Below are 25,615 nucleotides of genomic sequence, written 5' to 3'. Positions count from 1 at the left end.
TCAACCAACAGCAACTAAAAAGTTTAAGTGGTCCCTGGAACGGACCCGACTATGTACAGCATTCCCGCCGAGGCGGAAGCTTGAGCCAGTTCTACGCAGGGCGGGGCTGTGCGCGAGAGGCTGGGGGCGCGCTCCTCCCCGGGGCCTTGTCCCAGCGCAGCCCGCCGGGGAGGAGGAAGCGCCGGGAAGGTCTGGCCCGCAGGCGGGGAGCGGGGCCGAGGGCAGCCGAGGGAGCGGTAGTCTGCAATCGAGAAACACTCAGAAGTTGTTTTGATTTGGGGCAGAGTGGGGGTGCACTCCAAAGGGCAGACACATGCCAGTTAGTGACTCCAGTGTCCAGAAAGAATAAATAAAAGTGTAGGGCTCAAACAGCGAGTCAGAGCAACGAGCCTCCGAAGGCCGCAAGTGCATAACGACTGCCCAGAGAGACTGGAAGAGAGTTGGCTTAGGAGTTCGTTAGGGCTGGAGGCGGGGGGGAGAGCACACAGCCCTCCCCACGTGGGCAGAACTTGTGGGCCAGGCCGGGGCGCCGGTCTCCTCATCCGAGGGGTGGGCGGGTCTGCACATCCCCCAAACAAGTGGCAGAACGAGGAGGGCGGCAGTGCAGGCAAAGGGCATCTTTTAGGGGCGTCAAAATTCAGGTCTGCAGAAGCCGAGGCAAAGGCGGGCGGTGCAGCAGCAGCAACAGGACGGGGACCACGGAGGGCGCAGGTAGTTGCGTTTCTTCTCTTCTTCCTTCCACTCCTGGGCTCACAAGACCTGGAACCGCCACGAGGCCTGGTCCTTATAGTCCAGACAGTCGGGCGAATTGAAGTTGAGTTTCCAGGCGGAGGAAGCGGCGGCGGCCCCAGGCTCCTTGTAATCCAAGCAGTCGGCGGAGTTGAAGGCGAGCCCCGAGCCGCCGTAGCCCTGGTGGTGGTGGTGGTGGTGGTGGTGGTGGTGGCCCGAGGACTGGCTCAGCGGGTGGTGGGCGTGCGGGTGGTGGTGGTGGTGGCCGGCCATCGAGGAGGGTGCCATCGGGCTGAGCTGGTGCGGGTGGTGATGCGAGTGCATGGGCGCCAGGTACGAGCTGCAGTCCACGCCGCCGAAGTAGGACGAGGAGGGCGCGGGGTAGCCCTGCGCGTAGCTGCCGCCCTGGCTGTAGGACATGGGGTAAGAGGCGGCGGCCGAGGCGGCGCCGGCGGCGACCGAGCGCTGCATGCAAGACGCGTTGCTGGGCGCGGCCAGGGGCTCGGGCACCGACACGGACGCGGGCGCGGAGCCCGGCGAGATGGAGGCCGGACTCCAGATGGACGAGGCGGCCGGCGTGCTCAACGACGACGGGACGGCCACCGCCGGGTTCCCGCCCAGGCCTGCCGCCGCGGCCGCCGCCGGGTTGGCGGAGGCGCCGGATCCCGAGCTGGAGGACGAGGCGGAGCTGGACACGGCGGGCGGCGTGAACTGGCCGCTGCTTTCCGAGCCCGAGCTCTCCCGCACCGGGGACGACTTCTTCTTGGCCGGGCGGCTCTTGGTCCCGCTCCCGCTCTGCTGCTGCTGGCGGCATTTGGCGCGGCGGTTCTTGAACCAGACCTGCAGCGGCCCGAGGAGGGAAGAGCGCGTCAGGGGGTCCCTGGAGCTCGCGCGCCGCCCGGCCGGGCCAGCCCCCGCCCCGCGGGCCCAGCTCCGCCACCCGCCCCATCCTCCTGGTGGAAGATCCTCCTCCGGGAAGCGGGGCTGTGCACCTCCCCACCCCCAGCGCAAGTCCGCCCCCGGGCGGAACGCCTGCGTCCGTCCAGTAGAAGTCCAGGCACCTCTGAGCTGCCGCTGGCCGCTCCCCAACAGCCCCGCGCACGCGGGGAGGCCCGTCCTCTCTGAACGGGGCGCACGACGCGGCGGAGGCGGAGGGGCACTGCGGGGCGGGGCGGCCACCGCGTCCCAGGGGGAGCCAGCCGGGCCCTGGAGGCCCCGGCCTGGGCCAGGCGGGAATTTGGGCGGCGGCGGCGGCAGGCCGGGAGGCCGACCAGAGGCCGTGCCCTCGGGGCGCCCCGGGAGCAAGCCCGAGCACAGTTTCGTTGGGCGTCTTGGCTCCAAGTGGGGAACCAAGTGGCACAAAGTTCTCACGCCCCTTGGAGGGCCCCGGCACAGGGCTCGGGCGTTCTCCAGGTTCTTTCCCGGGCCTCGAGGGCAAGGGAGGCGAGATAAAAGGCCCTTGAGAGGTCGGAGTTATAATCCAAACAGGACTTTTATCGCAAAAACCAGAAGCAAGCCAGGCCCGTAGCCGGGTTTTGCGTTTGGCATCCTCCCGGGGCGAAGGGAGCATCTCCCCAAACCTGCGCCCCCCCGGGGCGCGCCCCGACAGGGCGCCAGGCTCCGGCCGAGCCCCACTCGGCCGCCTCCAGGATCCCGGGGACGCGGGGCGAGGGCGGAGGCCCAACTCAGCACCCCGGGCGCCTGGCGCTCGGGAGCCCCGCCTGCCCTCCCGACAGCCTGAGGACTCCCAGCTGCAGGGGCCGCGGGAGGCGGCCAGGGCAGGGCTCTGAGCGGGCCCTCCAGCGGGGCCCCTCGCCGGGCCGGGCGCTAGGGGGAGTCGGAGAGGGCCTGGCCCGCCGCGGGCCCGCCCCACCGCCCCACCGCCCCACCGCCGGCCGCCGGCCCGACCCTCCCCAGCCCGCTGCCCCAGGGCCCGGCCCGACTCCGGAGCCCTGGGCACGCGCACCTGGACTCTGGACTCCGGCAGGTTGATCTTGAGCGCCACCTCCTCGCGCATGAAGATGTCAGGGTAGCGAGTCTTGGCGAAGAGCGCCTCCAGCACGTCCAGCTGCGAGCGTGTAAAGGTGGTGCGCTCCCGCCGCTGCTTCCGCGGGGTGGCTGAGGGGACACGCGGGGGCGCCTCGGGTCAGCGGTGGCCACGCGGACCGCGCTAGACGACGCAGACAGGCCCCTGGCAGGGCTCTGTGCGAGGCCGTTGCAAAAGCAAGCCAAGCTCCAAGCGAAAGAAAACTCCCCCAGGAGGCCGAGCCTGAGAGGCCACAGGTGGGAGAAAGTGCATGTGTGCGACTGGGAACCAGTGTCGTCAAGACTCCAGAATTGCCCCCTTCCCTGCCTCTCGGAGGTTAAGAAAGGAAAAGAAGTTATACAATCTCCCTTCCTTCACCACCTCCCCCCCAACACATCCCCTGGCTGGAGGATGGGAAAGGGGTGCGCAGACACACCACCTGGAAAACGCTTTTCGAGGGAACAAGTGGAGATGAAGGAGCGGGAGCTGGGGCGAGGGGAGCTGGGAGGCGGCTCAAGCCTTCCACATCCACGGTGCAAAAGTTGGTGCAGACAACGGATGTAGAGGACAATTCAGTTAGGGAGGGAGAGCCCCTCTTCTTCGTCTCAGCCAGTCACTTCCCATAAGAAAAGCCTGGCCCTTCCTGTCAGGGCCTAGAGAGTGTCCAAATCTCTCTTTCAACATTGGGAGGAAAGGAATAGATTCACACACATACACACACACACACACACACCAAAAAAGCCACCCATGAGAAACGAATCCTTGGGTAAATGGGCCCTGTGCTGGTGGTGGGACCACAAGAGACGGCTTGCCCAGCTTCACTGGCCTGGCCTGCCTCATGCACCCGCCACTGCCCTGTGAGCCGGCAGCGTGCAGAGCACAGCAGGCAGACCTGCCATCCGACTCCCCGGGCCTCCTCAGACACCAAGTGTGTGCTCAAACTCAAGAGTCTGGGCGTCCCCAAGATTTGCAGGGGCTGGGGGCAGGGACTGGTGCTCACCCGGGTAGCCCACGGAAGGGTGCAGGAGGTCCATGGCTGGCCCGGCCAGGCCCAGCCCGTTCATGCCATATGGGGGTTGTTTGAGGTAAGACATCATGCTAACAGCCGGGTGGAGGCGCCCGGACGGATCCAGGGGGCCGGGGCCAGGCGCAGTGCGGGGCTCCCACTGCGCAGTCCTTCAAACTCTGCTGCGTCGGGGGGGGGGGCCCGGCCTATGGAGACAGGAGACACAGGTAAACAGTGACTGGGAGCCATCTCGGTTTCCTGGTCTCGTCGGAGGCGAGCAGCCGGGGGCTGGGGAGGGCACGCAGGCTGCGGAACTCGGAAGGGCGGTCAGCTTGGCTCTACAAGGCCTTGGCCGGAGGACCACAGCTTCTTTGAAAAGTCAGCTTTTCTGGATCGTCATCGCCTCTTCTCAGGCGTGGAATGGGTAAAAGACCCTCGTGGGGCGTCGCTAGGAGTGCGGAGAGGCTAAAAGCAGGGCCAAGCTGGAAAGTGAGGGCCTAAAACGCCGGGTGTGCAAGGTCCCAAGTCTAGGCCAAATTCTGGTCGGGTAGGAGCCGGCCTCCATACTGCAAAAGCAAACGTTTACTCGGCGCCAGTGAGGCAGGCTGCCCAGGGCACCAGAGGTTGTTTCGTTTCGTTTCAAAATGTTTTTGAAAAGCGGGATGAAAAGGTGGAGGGTCGGGGAGAGCTAAGGTGAGGCGCCGCGGGAGGCTGGCGGCACCTGGGCCTCTCTGGGTGGCAGGGCCCACTTAGGGTGCGCTCCTGCAAGGGTCTCCCCGCTGGGTCTGGGCCCCCCGAGCCCACGGCCACCCTGCCAGTTGACCTCTCAGCGCCGGGCCGCGGAGAGGCCGCTCCCCGGGGAGCCCAGCACACCTGGGCCGCAGTAACAGGCCCGGGCCCACGGGCGGCCTGGAGACGCGGCCGCGGGGGCCGCGGGGGCGCCAGGGCGCGGCGGGGGGTCAGGGGCGCCCAGGCCCCGCCGCAGGCCCCCTCCCCGACAGCGCCCGCCCGCCGCCGCTGCCTTCTGCCCGCTGCTGGCTGCGGACTGAGCGGCCCGGGCGGAGGCCGGAGGGCGGCCCGCCCGGCGCCCCGAGGGGTCGCGGATCAGGGAGGCCCGGGCGCCGCGCCCCCGCGTGCTCCCGGCCTGTCCCGCCCGCCGGGCCCGCGGCCCAGGACCCTGCCCAGGGCCGACGCGACTAGGCCTCGGCGGCGCAGCCCGCGCTGACCCGGGCCGCCAGGTCGAAGCCTGGCTCCCCGCTCGCCTCCCCGCGAGGCGCCGTTCTCAGCGGCAGGGAGTGGAGCTGGGGGGCGCGGCCGGGGCCCCAGGGGACCCTGCGCTGCACCCCGCGTCGCGGGGGATTCAAAGCAGGCCCGGGGCCGGGCTGGGGAGTTCGGGGAGGGCGGGGAGAGCCGGGGCGGCCTCCCGCGCCCCTCCTCCAGGCCCCACGGTCTGGGCTGGGGGACCCCAGCTGGCAGGGAAAGGGGGGCGAAGGAGGGGCAGCCCGGGGCTCCGGGGCCCGAGAGAGGGGGGCTCGCCGGGCCGCCGCGCCGCTGCCGAGCTGCAGCGTGAGTTTCCAAAGACTTTCTTCAAACTTAGCACTTGAGCTCGCTGACTTCGGAGGAGGCGGGGGAGGGGGCGCGGGGCCGCGGCGGAGATCGGGGGTCCTCCGCGCGCCCGGAGCGGAGCCAGGACGCCCCCCAGCCCCGCCCACCTGCCGGGGGCCTGGGGAGCGGGGACCGGCTCGGGGGCCGGGGGCTGGGAACAGGCGCCGCGCTCCCGGAGCCAGGGCGGCCCCGCGCTGTCTGCTTACCTGCCCTCGGCTGCCGGGGCCGCTCACCATCTACCTCGCGCCCTCGCGCAGGCCCGCGGGGCAGCCGACCTGCAAAGACAGAGGGCGCGGGGGTTACTCGCCGGGCCGGACGGCGGGTCCCGGCTCCCCGGGGTTCTTGCTTTCCCCAACTTCCCTCCTGCCTTCTCTTTCTTCCTGGTGGCTTTGTGCGGGTCCCCCCTCCAGGTTTCACTTTATTGCACAGACACTTTGTTTGCAAAGCCCCACGCGTCCCCGAGACGCCACGTCGCCCGGGACCGCGCCGAGGGGCCGCAAGGGGTAGGCGGGTGGGGGGTGAGAGGGGCAGAGTTGGGGGGCGGCTCGAGGCTGCAGTCGCAGTCCGGGTGCAGCGCGGAGGCGGCGGGGGCCAGGGGAGTCCCGCCGAGGCACTTTGCAAACTAAATAAATCAAGCGGTTTACCTTGTCGGAGTGGCTTGTCTTGCCGGGTTGTTTAGGTGATTGGAAATGTAGCCTGATGAAGATTGATCACCTTTCTACTGCCCTCCCCGGGTATGTGAACGCGAGGTGAGTGCGTAACGGGGCCGTGCTGCCAATCCCCGGCCCCGCGCGGGCTGAGTGACAGCGAGCCGGGCAATGGCAGCCCGAGCCGGGGGTTACCTCCGCGCGCCCCCGCCCTCCTCCGCCCCCTGCACCCCGCCCTCGGCGCCCGCCCGCCCCGCCCCGGGCGCGCGCTAACTCCGGGGCTGGGCTGACAAACGCGGCGCAGAGCGAGGCGAGGACAGCGGCCGCAGCGCCAGGGCCCGTCGGCGGAGGGGGGACGCGGGACCCGAGGCCGGCCCGGGGGGGGGGGTCCCCGCCCTTCGCTCGCCCTGTCGGCGCCCGCGAGGGAGTGGCGGAGAGGAGACGCGGGGCCGGGGAACCGGTTCCCGGGCTCTCCCGCGCGCCACCCGGCTCGGCGGCGGGGCCGTGCGCTCGAGGAGTCCGGAGCCGCGGGCTGCAGGGCAGTGGGGGCCCCCCCGGCTCCCCGCGGGCGGCGCCCCGGGCCCCAGCGGCCCCCTTCCCCGCGCCGCCGCCTGCAGACGGACGCCGCGGGGGCGCCGGGGGCCGGGGGCGCGGGGGGCGCGGACCCCGCCTGGGCGCCTCGGGCCCCGCGCCCGCTCGGCCCCCGCGGGGGAGGCCCCGCCGCTTCCCCGCTGCTGCGCGTCCCCCGGGGCCCGCGCGCCGGTCCTCGGCGCGGCTCCTCGGGCGTTGGAGCCCCGCGGCTCCTGCCCCCGTACCGTTCCGCGCCCCTCTCCTCCTGCCCCGGGAGGTCTTAACGGGAAACTTTCCCTTCCGCACCCCGCCTCCTTCGCGGTCGCCCCGCACCGGGGGCGGGGGCGGGGGCGGGGGCGGCAGCCGCGGCCACAGCCCCCCGGCCTCCGTCTCCTCCTCCCGCGCCGCAGAGGGAGCCTCCTCGGGGCCGTCGCCCCGGATTGTTCGTATGGCGAAGCCCATTTCCCAGCCGAACAAACTTCTCAAGCCCGCGTACCTGCTGGACGTCTCCAAGCGCCCCCCCGCCCCCACCCCCACCCCCCAAAAAAGGTTTCGCCCCAACCTTGAGCCAGGCGGTTCCTCTTGGCGGCACCTCCTTCTGAATATTAGGCACCACTTGGGTCCCTTTCGAGGAATTCCTCCCCGGCTTCCCTAGTCCCCCCTCCCCTCCATCCCAACAGGCGGAGTGAAAAGTTTGAGCAGGAGTGAGCGCGAGGGCGAGTCCGGGAGCCGCGGGGCGCCGCGCCGTGGGAGCGCCCGCCGCCGGGGCCGCGAGGTCGGGCCCCCGAGCGGACGGGGCTGGGGCGAGGAGGAGGAGGAGGAGGAGGAGGAGGAGGAGGAGGAGAGGAAGGGGGAGCCGCGCAGTCAAAAGGGGCCGAGGCCGCCGCTCATCAAAGTACTTCCCCCTCCCCCCAAGCGACACTTTCCTTTGGAGCCCGAATAAAATACGGTAACAGAATATGATGGAGGGCACACTGTTTCCTTAACTGCTTCTCAAAGGACCCGGGAGATCTTCTTAGGACCTTTAATAAGGCTTTGGTCGGTTCTTTTGTTGATCTCTCAAAATCAACTCCTTCTAATTGAAGTTGGAGCTGAAAGCGAGCTAATGTTCAAAGAAAGTGGCCGCCAGACCAACGAAATTACATTTTTTTGTTGGGGGGGGTACGATGAGGGAACATCTAATCAAAGGGGCAGAGGAGGAGGGGTGGGAGTGGGCGAGTATGAAGGAGAAAAGGAGGTTTTACAAGATCCTTCTCTGGTTCACAAAAGTCAGCGACACGGGCGCTTCTCTCCAGAACAAAGACACCGCAGCCCATTCACAAAAGGGAAAGAAAGACACACACACACACACACACACACACACACACACACACACGGAGGGAGGAGAGAGAGAGAAAAAACAATAAAAGAACGAGAGAAAAGGGAGAGAAAAAAAAAAACCACAGGAAAGAAAAAGCTTTAAGAGGAAAAGAAACTGCGCAGAGCGCAGCGCTGACCCGGACCCGGGCGGGGACACAAGTCCTAGGTCCTCTGAGGCCCCCTGGGCGCAGCCCCCGCGACGGGCAGGCGTCTGGAGGAAGGAGTGAGGCGCACCCCGCCTGCGGTTCCGGGGAGAGGCGCGGGCAGGAGGGCCCCGGGTTCGCGGGCAGGTCCCCGCGGGCGTCCCCGGCCCAGCCCGGCCCAGCCCGGCCCGGCCCGGCCTGCGCGCCCCGGGCCCCGGCCGCGTGCCCCGGTCGCGGCCCCGCCACCCGTCGCGCGCCTGCCCCGTCCGGGCCCCGAGCCGCCGGCGGCTGCGGCGGGGCGGCCGTGCGCGCAGGAATGTGCCCGCCGGTCCCCAGGGCCCGCCTCGCGGGCGGCCGGCGCTCTCGCTCCAGATGCTGCCGCGGTCTCGGGGAAGTTGGGACGTATCGAGTAGCACAGCCCCCCCCCCCGCGCGCGCCCCTCTAATGAGCATATTTATCTAATCCCAAATTGCAGGAGATTTTTCTTAATGCTCAACCCGTAAAACCCCGGGATTAAGAAAAGAAAGAGAGGGAGCGGGAGGAGTGCAGGGAGGGAGAGGGACTGGGATGAAAGTTTCTTGCACGCGGCGCGGAGGACGGCGGCGGCCGTCGGTCGCCAGGCAAGTGTCCAGGTGGGAGACGCCGGGCCAGGAGCGGCGGCCGCAGGCGGGGAGGGCGCGTCCGCGCAGCGCCGGGCCCCCGGGCCGGGCCGGGGCGGGGGGGGGGCGCCGCCGGGCCCCGGAGCCAGCCCCGAGGTGACCTCGAGGCCCGGCCAGGCCCCGGGGGACACCTGGGACGGGGGGAGGGGTTTGGCTCCGGGGTCGCGGGATCCCGGCCAGGGGCGGAAGTTCCGCGCGCAGCCCGCCGCCCGCCGCCCGCCGCGCTCCTCCTCCGCCGCCGCCGCCGCCGCCGCCGCCGCCGCGACCCCCGGGCCTTTCCCGCGGCGCGGGCTCCCGGGTTCCGGGCCTCTCGGCGCGCCGGGCTTGCGCCTGCGCTCGGCGGGCAGCTCTGGGCCCCACGCGGCGAGCCCGGGGCGCGGGCCCGACCCCGCCGACCCCGCCGGCCCGCGCTGCGCCCCCGAGCTGCCCCCGGGAGCCCGCGCGGCCCGGGCCCGGGGGGAGGCACCGCGGCGTGGGCGCGGCGAGGCTCCCGGGAGGGCAGGCGCCGACCCAGCGGCCCCGGGGCGCAGCCGCCCCTCGCTCGCCGCCCTCCTGCTCCGGTAACAAGGGCAAAGGCTCAGTTGCATTGAGTTCTGGTAACTTTTCGATAACTTCTTAAAAATCCTTTTCGAGAAGAAATTCTAACCTTGGCAAGTTGTATCGTTTTGAGAGACCGGCAAGGGGAAGGCGGCTGCGTACTTTCCGGAGGGGATTTGTGTGTGTGTAGACAGCCAGGTCCGCGTGTACGCGGGCACGCGTGGCCCGGGCGCAGGTGCCCACGCGGGGGGCTGTCGTCGCGGGCCCCAGACTTGTTGAACGAGCTTGCTTTGTCTCGGGCACCTCAGCGGCAGTGGTGGCAACTGCTTCCCAATCGCCAGGTTCCTCCTGGAGCCTGGACCTTCTGGTTCCCACTTCCCTTTCCTCCACGGCCTGCACGCACACCTGCACGCACTTCCCTCCCGCCGACCAGGCCCCTCTCCCCTTCACCCCGGCACCCCCGCGCCTGCGGGTCACCAGAAGTCACCATCTCCCCTCAGGAGTGCAACACTAGTAACCACCGAAAACAACGTGGAAAATTCATCAAGACAGACACTAGCGTTTTTTTTTTTTTTCCTTTTCTTTTCCGGTGCTGTGGAATCACAGATTTCCTCACAGCTTTCTCACCAGAGATGACCCTTTACGAAAGATGAGAGTTTGCACTGCTTAGGAAAATACGACTAATTGCTTTCCTTCGCATTCGTGTGTCAGCAGGGCCCCTCTGGGATGGTGTGAACTTACTCCAAATACAGCCTAGTATCCCGCTCCGCATCCAAGAGGACCATTTTCTTTTCCCCGTGAAAGGTCTTACGGACACACAACCCTCTCAAACCAGTGTCAGGTTCTCATTGCAAGGAAGTAGCAGCAGTGGTTAAGGTAAGAAAGTTTCTGCTTTTATTGAAAATTTATATATGACTCAGTATTGTAATAAATAAAACAGATAACCATTTTCACAAAAAAAATGACAGTGCTATGCTAGAGAAGAAAATATTAATTGGGGGGGATTTACTCATAGTGGCAAGACAGACTTTTATCAATACAGAATAAATACTAACAGCATTCTTGAGCCAATGTTGAGACCCAACAAAATGTAGGGACCGAGCTAGATGTAATAAATAATTATCCGGAGAAAAAGATGGCGCATTCTCAGATGATAAAACCGTCTTTGTAAACTGATGCATGTCAATTAGTCCCATCCTCACAGCTCACCTTCAAATCACAGGACTGTCTCAGGCTACATTAAAGGGCCATCCTCTGAGGAGAGCAGAGGACAGGAACTCTATTATCCTTACAGTGAAATGCAAAACAACTGCAGAAAATCCCACTGGTAAATAGAACACAGTTTAATAAGTAGATTGGATATGATCTAACTATAAAATTCAGGTAACAGAGTCAAGTGTTACATATGGCAGGACTGGAAAAATCATTCATGACATTTTTCTTATCCCCCACTTACGTACCCCCTCCCACCATTATGCTATTAACAACAACAACAACAATAATAACAACAACAAAAATGTTCCAAATTTTCCTCCCATCGAAAACTGAGGGGAAATAACGAGGGAAGGGTTTTCTTTTCTTTCTTCTTTGAGCCGTCTCTTGAACACTCTCAATACCAATCGTTCACAAGGTATCTGTGCAAATTTATTTCACATGATTTCAAGGAAATGATTAAGTCACACACACACACAAAATCCTTAAACAAAGCTCTTTTGGAGTTCTGTGTATTATCTGGAAAGGAGGGAGGGAAAGGGGTGGTGGTGGTGGTGGTGGTAAAGAAGTACAATCCAGGCCCCCCCAAAAAACGTTAAAAGTTTTAAGTCAACAACGAGTCTGCGAGTCTGACATTTTCGGGTCTGGGGACCAAGCGCCCGCGGTTGGGAGGGTCTGGTCCGGCAGCTACTGAAGGACACACTTCTCTTCTTTCTTGGCCATCTTGCCTTTGTTTTGTTCCAGAGTCCGCTCCAAGTGCTCATCTTCCTCTTCAGCCCTGGAAGTCACACAGGAAACAGACTCATCCTCCTCCGCGGAGGGGAAGCCGCCCTCGCCCTCGCCCTCGCCCTCGCCCTCGCCGCGCGGCCCGGCCCGGCCCGGCCCGGCGGGGGCTGCCCGGCCCACCCGCACCCCGCACCCCGCACCCAACTTTCCAGGAACTTCCCGGCCCCGCCGCCCACTCACTGCTTCTCCTGCGCGTCCAGGTCGCGGACGAGCGCGTCGCGCTTGTTGACCAGGGCCACCAGCTCGTCCAGCAGGAGCTGCTCGCGCCGCTTCTGGGCCTCGGTCTTCTGCCAGTCTGCGGAGGACGGGAGGCTCGTTACCCACCCGCGGAGCCTCGGCGCACCCTCCCCCCCTTCCCGCCTTTTCCAGTCTCCTCGCATCTCTCCGCAAACCCCGTGAGGGAGCCACTAGGGAGGGTCTTAGGGGGAGTGTGGCCGGCTGGATGAAGATTTCACCCCAAGGCCCAGGTCCCTAAATCCTTCCCGCAGATGGAGATGGGCTGAGGCTGGGCTGGAACCTGCAAAAGAGACCAGGTGTGAGCCGTGGCCGGCCGGAGGTGCGCACCTGCTTTCGCCAGAGGGGGGGAGGGGAGTTAGAGGCCCAGGGAGGCTCGGCCGGAGGGGAGGGGGGGAAGTGGGTAAATGAGGGGGCGGGAGGCCGAGATGGGCGATAGAAACCACTCTGAAAAGGCTAGAGAATCTGCTTGAGAACCTATCCTCCTCCCCCACCCCCATGCTCACCCCATACAGCCCATTCTTCGCTAATTTCCTCTTCGCTCTATTTTAGCAGTTGGATGTATCTCACACTGGGCGCCATATGCTTCACAATAACTTTAAAAGTAGTGAATCGGCTAATTAGCATTTTTCTTTGAAGTAAAAAATAAATTTGCTCTGCAATATTACACTGCAGCTCTCGATCGCATCACAGCCAGTTTTCTTTTGGAGAGGTTTGCTGGGTGGTTTAAAATCAAAGCACTTCTGCAAAGGAAAAATTACATACTTCTTTTTGAAACCCTACGTTAAAGGTTGGAAAATCCGATGGGCAGTGCTCTTTCCCTACATAGGGGCAGGGTCTTTTGAAGGTTTTAGGACCCCAAAATATATTTGCTAATCATCGCTGGTCTGATAATTTCCTTAAGATGAGCAGCAGTTTCGTTTAATAAAAACAGGACCAAATCGAACATTTAAAGCACTTTTAAAACCAAAGCCAACTGCTCTCTGGCCAGACTGTAAGGGCTTGTAGCTGTCAATCAACCCCCAGTCTACCCCGCCTCCCTCATTAGGAAGGTAAACAATGAAAAGAAGAAGTAGATGATGAGGCAGATAGCAGAACAAATGAGGACCTAGAGGGAAACAGGACACCAGCTTTAAAAAAAAAAAAAAAAAAAAAATCCAGGGCCACTGACTCATGCAGCCCCCTCCCCCAGCGAATGCACTTTCCAAAAAACAGAGAGGAGTGCAATCCTTTCGGGTTTCTCTCTTCTCTCTCCATTGCCCTGGGCAATCATGTTAAAACTCACATGGCTGGTGCTTATTCAGATAAACCTAACAATGCACACCGCTGGTTACCATGTGAATCTTCACAAACCACACAAGAATGTGCTGGTTCAAATCCCCCCGACCCCCTCCAAAGCAAAATTTATTCAAGACAGCAAACTGCTCAGCAGCTTTATGAAAGCAAATGGTGCTAGAGGGAATTCTATCTTGTATTTACAAATTAAAAATTAGATGCATCATCATGCAATAAAGGTTAGAATAGCAGCAAAAAGCTAGAATGGCTTATTCCATTTCATCGCTATTCCTTTCTTTATAAGCTCAAATACATACATACGTACATACATACATACATACATATGAAACATGCCATGTATTAATTATCCACCCTTGATACAAAAATCACACAAGTAAGTACATTAAATAACTGGTCACACTGCATTCTTATAAAAAAAAGAGGTGAAATATCCTATAGCATGGGAAGGAGTAAAGAAACTATTACTATGCAAAGTTTTTTTCTGAATGTAAGAATTTTTAAAAAATAATAAAACAGCAAAATTGAAGAAAAGCCATATCCATCACAATTTTGTTCTTTGGATTTAAATGCAACTGTGGTCAGGAACGCTAGACAATTTTCTAATTTGGTCTCGTTCTAATCAGTCTTATTCCACACAGGAGCAAAATTAATAGGCACTCCAGTTGGAAGGATCTTTAAGGTCATCTAGTCTAATTTCAGGTAACTATAGTTCTAGAAATATTAACTTAGAGAAAAACCTGATAAATTTATAAAAGATTTGTAACTAAATTTTATAATTAGTAAGATTACCAGTTTTGGTGAATATTAATTTTTCCACTTTCAACCTCAAGAAATCATTCAGATTATAAGCTTTATAATTCCTTACTTCCAAAATATTTTAATAAGAGCTTCACAACTGGGAAATAAATTTCCTCCACCATACACTTAAAAAATATAATTAAATGGAAAATTACAATTTTTTAAAACCGAGAAAAAAATAAATTTTAACAACAGATATATAATTTTCTTAATTGTTCCTTCTCTGTACTTGACCACTTTTAAGGCTTTAATTAATAATTAGAAATATCAAGATAAATAAGGCTTTAACAATATAGATGAAAGAAAACTTTTATTTTTTAACCCCTGAAGTACTGAATAATTTTTAAAATCTTAACTTTTTCCTAGTTCAATACCGACATTTTCTGTAACTGTAACAAAAACATTTTTAAAGTTATGAATATGTAGGTTATTTTCATCGTTTCACAGTGAAATTTACTGACATTAGAATTTAAAATGTTGCAGCCTAAGTTTGATTTTTCATATTAAATTTGTCATTGCTATATTAATATCTACAAATTATTAGTCAAATGGAGAGGAAACAACTAAGTACAGTGAGTAGATTTTACACTAGCAAAACTACTTTTACTTTGCATTTGCTTTTTTTATGGTAGTAAATTTATACACATACACACACATATTTGCTGATTTGGGAAATTAAGTAAGTAAACTTTTGATGATTTTTTAAAAAAAATCAATACCTTAATTATTGATCAAGATCCACTTTCATCTGTTCACACCTAAATTTAAAAAATTTTTAAATCCCTTTTTAGTAGCTTCACCTAGATGTAATGTCATGTTTTTAAAACCTCCATGTAAGTTTATGTGTTACCTGTTATGCATTTTAAGAAAGGATTACTCACCTATAACACCAGTCACAGCTAGCTAGATACACAGACTTTGACTTGAACAGACTACAATGTGGCTTCTGATTAATTTAAAGATTCCAGTGTACTTTTGCTACAAAAGCCATATCCTCTTGCAACAAATAGGATTAAGTTTTGATGCTGCATTTGAGCCAAAGTGTTGAAATAAAGAGATTCTGTTTATGTCCATCTGCACTGAGCTGTTTTGTTAATTTAAAAATCTCTTTTTTTTATATATAGGGCCAATTATTCATTCCCTGATTCAGTTTATTTGCTGAAGTTGATAATTACCTTGGAAAAAAAGGCAAAAGAAATACCTATAAATACTTTGATAGAAAGGACCTAAAGTTCTTGTAGTAAACCTTCAACCTTGCCACTATAAATAAGCCTGGCACTTTGATGAAAATTAACACTAGTTTTGTAAAGAGCACATTGGGGGATTGCAGTCAAGTCTTATCTTTAGTTCCAGTCAACTAGCAATCCTGAAAGAGTTTGCATCATCATCAGAGCAGGCCATTTGATAGGATTCTACTGCTGTACCTAATCAATCTATGGAAGACTGTGGCTGTGCTGTGTAACAAAGCTAAAATAGATTTACAAATGGGGTTTTAGGGGATAAGCTCCTCCACAGGATTACATATTGATTTTAAATATAAAAAGCTTATCATATAAACCATAACTACAAAAATAGTGAACCTATGCATAAATCCCTTTAGAAGAGCACCCACTTCAAACTCTAAGCCAAGAATAAATCAAGATGTACAAAATCCTAGAGAAGATCCATTTCTTGTGCAGAAAATGAACACACCACTTTCTAAAAGCCCACCCCAATGTGTGCAGAAATGAATTTATCTTTCCTGAGGGGGCATTAAATAATCTGGAACAAAAAAACTATAGGAAAAGTATCTAAAAGATGTTTGTTAGCTTAAGGGATCCTACAACTTAGCTCAGTAGAGTGAAACTCCTGCTATGAAAAACACCTCAAGGGAAAAAAAGGCAAAAAACAGGCCAAAGCGATTATGGATTTTCAGAAGAATGGATATATTGAATTTTTTCCCCTCTCAAACCAAGCTGTTAATATTTCTTTCAATGTGCTATGTGGCTATTAACATTCTGTGCTTTCTCCTGGTGAATGGTTTCAGCAGCAGATTTATTTGAAAAGATTTTAATTTATTTATTATGAAAAACATCTTATGGCTACCTACCTAATAGAGGAGATGGGAAAAAAAGAGGAATGAACCTTAAAACAAAGGAAAGCCAAACAAAACCAACTAGTGCTGCCTATTCATGTGTATTTCTGTGGGTTTTAATATTCCAAAAGGCCACTGAACTGCATGTGTATACATTCTAAGCGCTGGCTCAGAGGACAACTGTGTTCACAGAACTGATCATCACGATAGTCAGTACCTGCCTAGGACAGCCCGGCCCAAGCACTGCCCAGGCTAGTGGGACAGGCCTCTTACCAAGAAAGTGCCTTTATTTGTCATCAACAGGCTACTTCTTTCCCTAAGTGTCTTTTTTCTCTCAACCAGCAACAGAAACTGGCACAATCACATATGGGACAACGATCTTAATTAAAAAACAAAACAAAACGGAACAAAACTTCAAAAAAAACTACCAATTGTATTAAATGTGTTTGAAAAAGAAAAATACTTTTTCCACTTCCTAAAAAATATGACTTTGTGCTGATATGTACAAGAACAGGCTGATAAAATGTTCAGTTATTCGCGACTGTAGGTTTGGTATATAGGGATAGGACTACCTATAAAGATGCGATCTTTTGTATGTGTCATGGCCCTCCTTTTAAGATGGTATTTGGTAATAAAACTGGTTTGAGAATAGAAGCAATATCTGCCTTAAAAGTCAACTGTATTGTATCATGCTGTATTTGAGGGGTAATTTAACTTACTATACATGAGACAGTGCTTTTAATACTCTGTATTGAGTATAATGTATAAAGAATAAATTATATGACTCATACATTATACATACTAAATATACATATATTTTATATTATACATACATATATATACCATATAAATAGTATCTGCTATACCCACTTTTCAACTCTTTAGCTTTCAAATCTCTTTTAAAGACTACACCATGACTACAAAGGTATATCACAAAGAAAAATACCATTTAGTATACCTGTGCATTTTATTTCAATGGCAAGTTTCACAGGACTTCTTAAGTAATTTTTAGACATTTTATAGTCATTATCAAGGTATAATCTGATTCATTTAGATAGCCATTTGAAGGAAATTAGGTATCAGAAGCCTTTAAAATAAAGTAAATCTGATTTCTGAATGAGGATATACAAATGTGGTTGGTCATATTTATCAAATGAGAAAACAGATATAAAGTAATTAAAAATAAAACTTGTAGAAATGTTTAAGATTACATTTAGATAAATAGCATATATTTCATTTATTCTCAATATTAATTAAAATATTTAAAAAATACATAGTTTCATTTGGCTTTCCCTTACAATCTTAAATTTCTAGTTTCTAAACTAATTAGAATTGGCTTATTATAGGTCAGGTACCTTATCAGGTAAAGAAGGAAATTACTATGGACAGTCAATGGGTTAAGAGGTCAATATAGAATAGGAAAATCAATTTGCATTGATTAGACAAAAGGTCCATTTTACAGAGCCCCAAGGATTAGTTTTTAAGCAGACATCTTTGAACTCTAAGACATTTTCAACTAAAAGGCATAAGGAGAAGTGCATTCTTAAACACGTAGGATTTTTTTTTTTAAAGTCATATATGGTAAATGCCATAGTTAAGGTAGCTGCTGTTTACTGATATTATGAACCATGCTTAGGATTACTATATAATTCATATAGAAGCTTTATGAAAAGTATGAAAGTAATTTATCTCATGTCAATCTTTGCTTGAATATTCACTTAATAAGATCTTGGGATCTTAAGAACTATAGTGGACTGTAGACATTTCAGTGTTGACATCAATTAAATATTAAGGTAAAATTTAGTTTGATGTGAAAAAATAAAAAATGATAAATCTTTCCTCACCTCTTTCATGGAAACAGCCTTAAATTTCACACAGTAAGATGTAATTATTTAACTCCTTATATTTTCCATTTTACAGATATTTCAGCTTACTGACAAAGTTAAGACAACTCTGTGTTCAATAGCACACATAATGATTATCTGAATTAGGGTTCTTAGGTTTTATGTGACTGTTGCTTTCAAACTCTAAGGCATTTATCTGTAATTCCTGTTGGTTCCTACTCAGGCCACACCTAGTGAGACCAGAAGTATATTACACTCTCTTCAAATCTCTTTGACAGCTGACACTTCACATACCTCACTCCACCATAGCCATTTCTTACCTTCAATGGCTAGCATTGCCCGCAATTCCCGATTCAGCAGCTCATACCGTCGTTCTAAATCATGCTCTTTTTCCCTAGGCAAGTTGCAAAAGTTCATCAATATGCTAATTACTAAATCATTAAACACTTAAAAGAACCTTTAGGTTACATTGATTTTAGGACTCATAACTGACTTTTCTCTTTAACTTTAAGCTACTCCAAACAAATGATACACAAACCTAAAACCTTCCTCAGGTTGAATATTTACTAGTGCTATTATTTTTCTCCGTCAATTTTGAATTGCACAGAGGTATATTTTAATTTTCAGATAAGTAGTCTCATTCTTCAATGCTTCTTGTATTAAGTGTCAAGTATAAGGCTATTTTGTGAAATATGTTTCATAGTTCACAATAAACACTCTTTTGTCTGGAATGCCATGTGAAAAGAATACGAGAAACATGTAAGTACCACCAATGCAAATTTAATAGAGAGACAATTAAAAATCCAGGAAGAGTTAAGTTTTATGCTTAATCAGGTTCAGGCATGGCAGAAATGACAAAAATAGAGGTTTTCACGAAAATAAAACATGTAAGCCTGATCCTTCCCACACTAGGTGGCATAATATAAGAATATTGCTAGTGAACAAAAAGAAACATGCAGTAAGTCCTATAGTGAAGTGCTAAAGACCAAGAATGCTTACATTTGGTCTAGTCTCCATTTTACTGTATACAAAAGTGATCTTATGATTGGAAGAATTTCCCAAATTTAGGGTAACATCATCTGTAGATTACAAAAGTACTTTTGTCCTCATTAAGTTATTTTCATTTTTAACTTAAAATGTGATGTTAAATAAACTTCAATTTTATTTCTTTTCTCCTCTAACTCTTAATATAATCCAAATCTCCTTTTTGTGCACAAGTGCTTTATTTCTTAAATATGAAACATTTTTATATTCCTTGGCTTTCTATATAATAAACATTTTTTTCAATATATATTACTATTTTAAAAAACTTACTGTTCAGATGAGAAATAATTATATATTATTTCAATTTTTATTTTTATATAAACTATACTGTAATCTCCAAGGTAAGAAAAATATTAAGCCTAATAAATGTGAAATCCCAAAGAAAGCAATGACAAAAAGCCTAAAATTCATCAGTGTTGTAGGAAAAACAAGCATAGTCATGGGTACTTACAGGAGAGAAAGCTGGTTCATTCTCCTTATTAAGGCATTTTTCTTATTAACCAACATAAACCATTCCTGCATCATAGCTTCTTCTTCTTCTGTGTTCCTTCCTGTAATTCAGCAAATTATTTATTAATATGACATTTTACAAGTCAAATAATACCTGAGCATAAGTGGTTTCTTTTACATGAAACATATTTTAGCTACCCCAATAGTACAAATTAAACTGTTTATAATAACATAATATTAAAGTCTAGGGTCTGAAAAAAAGAAATCAATATCTCAAAATTCGTAAGCCAATCTTCTAAAACTGGTATTATTCAGCATGTATATTTCAGTCCCCCCAAACATATCTACAGATCAGACTAACATTAAGTACAGTTAAAAAAAAAAAGTGTTCCAACTTTTAAATCCTCCCCAGAGGCTGACTTGTTATTATGTTTCAATGAGGAACTCATGGTGCTGACAGATATATGGTCATGATAAAAAAAAAATTAAAAAATCATTATGAGAATTATAAGACTAGCAGGAAGATCAGAGAAGTCCAGAGATTTTGTGAAAGCTTCCGCTTGTAACAACTTGTTTTTTTTATTTTCCTCCTCAAAAGTAAACTAAAGATATATGTTCATATACCATTCTGGAACTCATCATCTCTAATATGGCAAACACATGCAAATTATTTTAAATACACTGTAAATGACAAACTACAAAAATTACTTATAGCTATCTGTGAAAAGACACATTATAATGAACATAATAATGTTCGGTAAATCCTAAAACATTTCAGCAGAGAGATCTAAAATTTAGATTTACTAATTGCACATTTAACATTCACTTTCCATCATCTATACCACTCTCCACCAGAAGCCAGTATATAGTAATATATAGTATATATTTACTATTGTCCATGTAGAAGTAGGCCACAATCACATTCAAGAAAAATATTAATCCCCCTCCCTCTTCCCACCTCTCCATTCAGATTGTACCTAGTCAAATTTATAATTCTTTGACTTTGTTTTTTTCTGAATTTCACCCATGCCTGGTTTATTGTTTTGCTAGGCCATTATTTAATACTTCAGTCCCACTTCTGTATAGATGCATAGGGCTAACTTAAATATCTAATAACAAATAAAATATTCTAGCTTTATTTTCTTTTTAAGCAAGGTATCTTCTTTTAAATTTCAAACACACTACCAGTCCATTTTAAAAATTCAGACAATAGATATCTAAAGTAAGTGAAAAGCCAAGTCTTTCACCAACCCCTTCCTCTTCAGTTCCCCTCTTCATCTCCTTTTCCCAGCAGTACTTCCACAGTTTAGCACATCTCCTTCTAGACCAAACAGATTACTATGTGTATCAAATGCATGCATATACCTTATCTATATATAGACATATACAGGTTTGTTTTCTTTACCATAAGTGAGATCATATTATGTATTGCCCTGTGATTTGCTCTTGTTATGCTGTTCAAAGATCTACCTCATTCTTTTTAATACTTGCATAAATTATGGATATACCATAATTTATTTAACTATTTTCACATTAATATAAATCTGAAGAAATTTTAAGAATGGAAATAGAATATAAAGAGCTGATCTGTGTGCAAAAGATTAAACAGGTACTTCAGAGCATCCCTGTAAAATACTTATCTGTTGTTCATCATTAGGGAGAATAGTGAGGATACGTGCCTTCATTAAATGCTATTAAAACTTTATGGTATGAAGCAAACGTAGGATAGATTTTTCTGGAGTATGAACAAAAGTCTTTATTGTTTTACAGTATTTTTAATCTCTCTTTTAGGGTAGCTGGTTTTGTATTCACTTTGGACCATGTGATGTCTTGACACTGGTCATGTGATACAGGCTGCGATACGCACAAATCCCTGGGTAGCAACAAAAGAAGAAAGAGTAGAAAGAAAAAGCTGAGAAAAAGCTTGCAATTTGGAAAAAGGCCAATTGTACCCTGGTGAAGGCCTTTTTGATCAGTGAAATGACACATGTGTGCAATATTAATAGGTGCAGTTTTTATGATATTTTATTTTCTGACTAAAGACTTAGTTCTTGTGCTCATAACGTAAGTGGCTTCTAAAAATATAGACATATTAAAACTTTGTTCTGAGTTTAACTTAACCTATAATTGAGGCTTTCAGCAATACTAGAAGCAACTAGCCTACTCTTAAATTAGCATCATTTTCTTCAATGGAAGACTGCTTCCTTGAGAATAACAATATTGATATGGTACTGTGTTATTTTCAGTTTAACTCCTGCCTGTGATTTCTAGGTAAGAATAGAAGATCCCCCTCCCCTAATTGTTAGGAAATGACCGATAATACAAGAGTCTCATGTTTCAAAAGGAAATAAGCCTGACAATAACAAATATTTAAAGACACATTACACTCTGCTACATAGATTACAAAAATTAACTGAAAAAAGCATACTTGAGGTTAAATCAATTCTGTATTGCTAACTCCTTATCTGAGATAGTATACAGTGATGGAAATCTATACTTAGCTTCGTAATAAAAAAATTAAATTTTCTTCTAATACATCATTACACTATTGTTTTTCAGGATTTAAAATTTTTTAAATTTAAAAAGCTTTTAAAAGCCAGTAAGTTGAACCATTACAAATTAATCCTGACTTTAATAACTGGTTAAAGACCCCTTTAGCTTTATAAGTAACAAAAAATATTAAAGCCTGTGATCACAGTGAGCTTTTCTCATTTCTCCTCTAACCATTTGTTATTTAATCCAATACTAGTAATCCAATTTGTCCATCAGACTTTTAAAGGGCAGAATGCAACTTCCTCAGCTTAGACACTTTTCAAAGTACAATATATTTTTCAAATGAATGCTGGATGTTTCATTTTTCCCAACTGTTCCTAGCTCTAATGCATGAGGAAAAAAAGAACAAGATGAACATTGTTCATACTGATTAAGTAAGAGCTCATTAAAGAGCTGTCAGTGCGGTACTTTGAATATGCATGAAGCATATAATCAGATCTAGTACCGTCACTAGAGGAGAATACGGTAAGTACAAAGGATTGATTTAATTACTTAGAGTGGGCTGTGGTGGTAAAGCAGTCTTGTTAGTGCAAAAAGAAAAAGAGGTTGTATTCTGGCACTGTTAGAAAAAAGGCAGTTTTAGCTTCTGCCACAATACATAATCTCGGAATAAAGCACTTTACATTGTAGCTTAAAATGAAGACTGTCATTATTTTATAAAATGGCCATAAATCATTTTATCTTGTTTAACCCCACCTGGTTAACTACTTGTCTTTCAAAATTATCTTTAATTTGTAATTACAACTACATCTTTGTCACCTTAGAGTGAACAGGGATACTTTTTAAAAATCTCATTTTTTTTTCACTTTCATGAATTGGAAAATTAAAGACATATACAACTGACGACCATTTCAAAATAAAGAATGACAAAATCCTACAGGTCAGCATACAATTACCAAAATGTAAAAACATGGCTGGATTTTTATACTGTAGTTTTAAAGCACAGTGCCTCATGTAAGTATACTACAAATAACATCACATTAACATTTTAAAGTATTGACTAATTAATACAATCTCTGGTAATATTTTTCCTACTTTTTTTTTCCTCAAAGACTTCTGTTTTTTATTTTGCCTCTAGGAATGTAACATCCTTTCTAACATCACTATCTCTTAATGTCAGTTTTTTCTTTTAACCAATTACTACACAGCTGGGATATGATTTGTAAAAATTATTAAATGATCAAGAATAATGATAATGGTGGGAAAAGTAACTGTAAATATGACATCAAATCATTTTATGACACAGTTCACGAAAACCACTAAACAGAAAGCAGTGTAATACACAGCATTACATATAGTATACTTAATAAACCCAAGTTGACTATAGCAACCATTTTTATATTTCATCTCCTCCAAAAAAATGATTTAAATTTAGTTAAGATTTAATTTCATTCAAGAATTCATTCATTCATCCAGGAATATGTATGTAGTTTTCATTTATTTTTTCAGAAGCAGTATTTTCAATGTAAATTTTTAAATGAATAAAAGAAAAGTGATGTCAAAACCCTAAAATTATGAATCATATATTCAAAATTTATCTGCTAATTAATCATTCCTAATTAATCTTTCATCATTAACTTATTATCCATTTAGAAAGATATATTTTTAGACAGTGAATTCTTACATAAATACAAAATAAGGAACAATACAATTTTAGCCAAACAGAAGATGAATTAAGCGGGTAAGAGCGAAAACACAAAGATGTAGGCTGTTGTTGTACATATAAACAAATTCAAGATTTTTCTACCATGAAAATATGAAAGAATGCTGAAATCTTGCCATAGCTCCAAAGCAGAGATGGCTGACTAGTGTTCCCATATGGCCCTTAAAGGACACAACATAACAAAGCCAAACCAAACATAAAAACAAAAAAGTTGCCATTACAAATTGTCCTGATGGTATGATAACACCAACATGATGACCTTTGAAAGACATGATATATTACAACAGAGAGACATATGAAGGTGTCCAACTAGCTGGTACTGGAGAAACACATTTTAATAACAAAGGAAGTGAAATCTGTTAGATTTAATGGATGAGAAAGATGAATTTACTGTAGTTATGTAGGGTCATGGATACATGAACTCCTAAAGCCATTATTACTGAAGGACTCCAGTGCATTGGTTTTAGAAAATATTTTAAACTTAGGAAATAGAGCTTTATTATGAAATTTTACTATATAAGCAAAGAGCTGATAAATGTTTCTACCCCAAGAATATCCTCAAACAGCAATCAACATAAATGAAGAATCTCATAATCTTTATTGATGTTTTCTGCAGCAATTTTCTTCAAACTATTTGCTTAACATGATATACTTGTCATGGCATTAAGAATATAAACTTTGGGGAAAATCCTCTCTTTTCGTTGCAGTAAAATAAAAACTATGATAAACTCTCTCAAAATAAACAAACCTTTTATTTACCCATTTGATAAAACAGATTCAGGGCAACATCTCTCTATAGATAACTTCTGATAGACATCTAGCATGTACTTCTTACAGGAAGAGGGAACAGACAACTTCACCAAAATTCTTCTTCCATGAAATTATACATAAAAAGAAGCTATTTCTGAAGGTTGGAAATTAACAGCAGTCTTCTTGTACCAGCTCCTTAATAGAATCTGAGTAGCCTTTTTTCTGCCAAAGGTCAGAGCTGCATTTCTCAAAGGTAAACTTGGCACAAACTTAAAATAGCAAAAAATAAAAATAAATTTAAAAGCATGGAAGGAATTATCATGGGAAAAATTATAACTGAAAAAATTATTTATATTTACTTACAGTTTAGTGTTTTAAGTTCTTATTCCTTTTTTTAAAGATTTTATTTATTTATTTGACAGAGAGAGAGCACAAATGAGGTGGAGGGCAGCAGGCAGAGGGAGAGGGAGAAGTAGACTCCCTCCCCGCCAAGCAGAAAGCCTGACGTGGAGCTTGATCCCAGGACCCCGGGATTATAACCTGAGCTGAAGGCAGATACTTAACCAACTGAGCCGCCCAGGTGCCCAGTTCAGTATTTTCTTTAAGTTACATATGGGATGGGTTTGTACCTATTAACTTTTCTGTGCTAAGAGCATGTAAAGATATTAATATGACCCACATTTCAGGTAGTGCATGACTATCTTGACTAACTACAAAAAGGCACTTGACTAAAGTTAAAATGCTCAGAACATAACTCTAAAATTGTATTTCCTTTTTTAAGGTACATTTAACATATCCTGTAAAATAAAATACAGTGAGTCACTTTTATAGGCATCGCTGAACCAAACAGACTACTGTCTACTTAGTGAATCAATTAGGCATCTTATAATAAGGGGAAAACTTGAATTGTGAGCCATGCTTACAGATGGATAGCTTCCCCTGCCAGTTCTCCCCTCTCTTGAAGCCTTTTTGTTTGGACTGCACCTGGCGAACTCTTCTCTATCCCTCCCTCCTTGTCCTAGGCCTTCTCACAGTCATGTCATGGAAATGACTTAAAGAGGGGCTCCAGAAGGGACAGAGACATTAAAGACAAACATGAAGAGTTGAATAAAATTATTTCTTGAAAAGTAGGAATGGACAGAAGCAACTATTTCTAGATTAATAGATTAATATATTTTAAGATGTGATTTTAAATACGTATTTTTTTTTTTCCAGTTTGGCTTAAAAAAACAAAGTCGACTGAGCTCCTAGATCTTAGACTAATTAACTTCTCTGAGCCTTATTTTCCATTTCTATAAGGGTAATCATATTGCTTACCTCATATGTCTGTTAGAGAATTTAAATGAACAAGTCTATGTAAAGTCTTTAGCACAGTAACGGAGACTAAAATGCTAGCTATGATGATGATAATGAAGAGAGTGATAGTGGCATATGCAGTGTTGTGCCATGAAATGGAGATACAAAGATGACCAAGATGTGGCTTCTCTCCTCAAAAGGGCTCATGGTCTACTGTGGAGAGACACGTAATCAGGAATAACTAGAGTGAGAGTCAATTTCTAAACAACTCCACAGACAAAAATTGTTTTTAAAATCTTTGGTAGCCATAACAAATTATATAGTTATGTCTTTG

At 48.2% G+C, this 25,615-nt stretch overlaps 3 protein-coding genes across 7 annotated transcripts in view; all 3 read right to left on the bottom strand.

Annotated features, from left to right (window-relative positions):
• Positions 1-636: 636 nt before the first annotated feature.
• On the bottom strand, positions 637-4,080 carry OTX1 (orthodenticle homeobox 1). The gene is made up of 3 exons (XM_055328023.1): positions 3,756-4,080; positions 2,696-2,847; positions 637-1,569 (listed from the first exon to the last, which is right to left on the bottom strand). The coding sequence occupies exons 1-3, from the start codon at positions 3,850-3,852 to the stop codon at positions 751-753; spliced, it is 1,068 nt and encodes a 355-aa protein (XP_055183998.1). The 5' UTR covers positions 3,853-4,080; the 3' UTR covers positions 637-750.
• A 2,202-nt stretch (positions 4,081-6,282) lies between these two features.
• LOC129512191 (collagen alpha-1(I) chain-like) lies at positions 6,283-9,771 on the bottom strand. The gene is made up of 6 exons (XM_055329450.1): positions 9,643-9,771; positions 9,019-9,296; positions 8,668-8,875; positions 8,100-8,526; positions 6,917-7,381; positions 6,283-6,848 (listed from the first exon to the last, which is right to left on the bottom strand). The coding sequence occupies exons 1-6, from the start codon at positions 9,769-9,771 to the stop codon at positions 6,283-6,285; spliced, it is 2,073 nt and encodes a 690-aa protein (XP_055185425.1).
• A 381-nt stretch (positions 9,772-10,152) lies between these two features.
• Positions 10,153-25,615, bottom strand: part of EHBP1 (EH domain binding protein 1) — a 315,930-nt gene continuing 300,467 nt past the window's right edge. For all 5 annotated transcript variants that reach the window (XM_055328018.1, XM_055328020.1, XM_055328017.1 and 2 more), the window contains 4 exons: positions 19,021-19,120; positions 17,846-17,919; positions 11,460-11,574; positions 10,153-11,271 (listed from right to left, as the gene is read on the bottom strand). In XM_055328018.1, coding sequence (XP_055183993.1) covers positions 11,181-11,271; positions 11,460-11,574; positions 17,846-17,919; positions 19,021-19,120 — 380 coding nt within the window. In that variant the 3' untranslated portion in view covers positions 10,153-11,180. The remainder of the gene's footprint in view (positions 11,272-11,459; positions 11,575-17,845; positions 17,920-19,020; positions 19,121-25,615) is intronic.

The sequence above is a fragment of the Nyctereutes procyonoides genome, unplaced genomic scaffold (assembly GCF_905146905.1).
Source record: "Nyctereutes procyonoides isolate TBG_1078 unplaced genomic scaffold, NYPRO_anot_genome, whole genome shotgun sequence".
Lineage (NCBI taxonomy): Eukaryota > Metazoa > Chordata > Mammalia > Carnivora > Canidae > Nyctereutes > Nyctereutes procyonoides.
This window is presented reverse-complemented; position numbering and strand designations above follow the sequence as displayed.

Coding starts and splice junctions, on each gene's coding strand:
- OTX1 (XM_055328023.1), bottom strand. CDS start 3,852: ATGATGTCTTACCTCAAACAACCCCCATATGGCATGAACGGGCTGGGC. Junction 2,848..3,755: donor CCCTTCCGTGGGCTACCCGG/GTGAGCACCAGT, acceptor GTGTCCCCTCAG/CCACCCCGCGGAAGCAGCGG. Junction 1,570..2,695: donor TGCCGGAGTCCAGAGTCCAG/GTGCGCGTGCCC, acceptor GGGCCGCTGCAG/GTCTGGTTCAAGAACCGCCG.
- LOC129512191 (XM_055329450.1), bottom strand. CDS start 9,771: ATGGTGACTTCTGGTGACCCGCAGGCGCGGGGGTGCCGGGGTGAAGGG. Junction 9,297..9,642: donor AGGGAAGTGGGAACCAGAAG/GTCCAGGCTCCA, acceptor TTACCGGAGCAG/GAGGGCGGCGAGCGAGGGGC. Junction 8,876..9,018: donor GAGCCCGCGCCGCGGGAAAG/GCCCGGGGGTCG, acceptor CCCCCGTCCCAG/GTGTCCCCCGGGGCCTGGCC.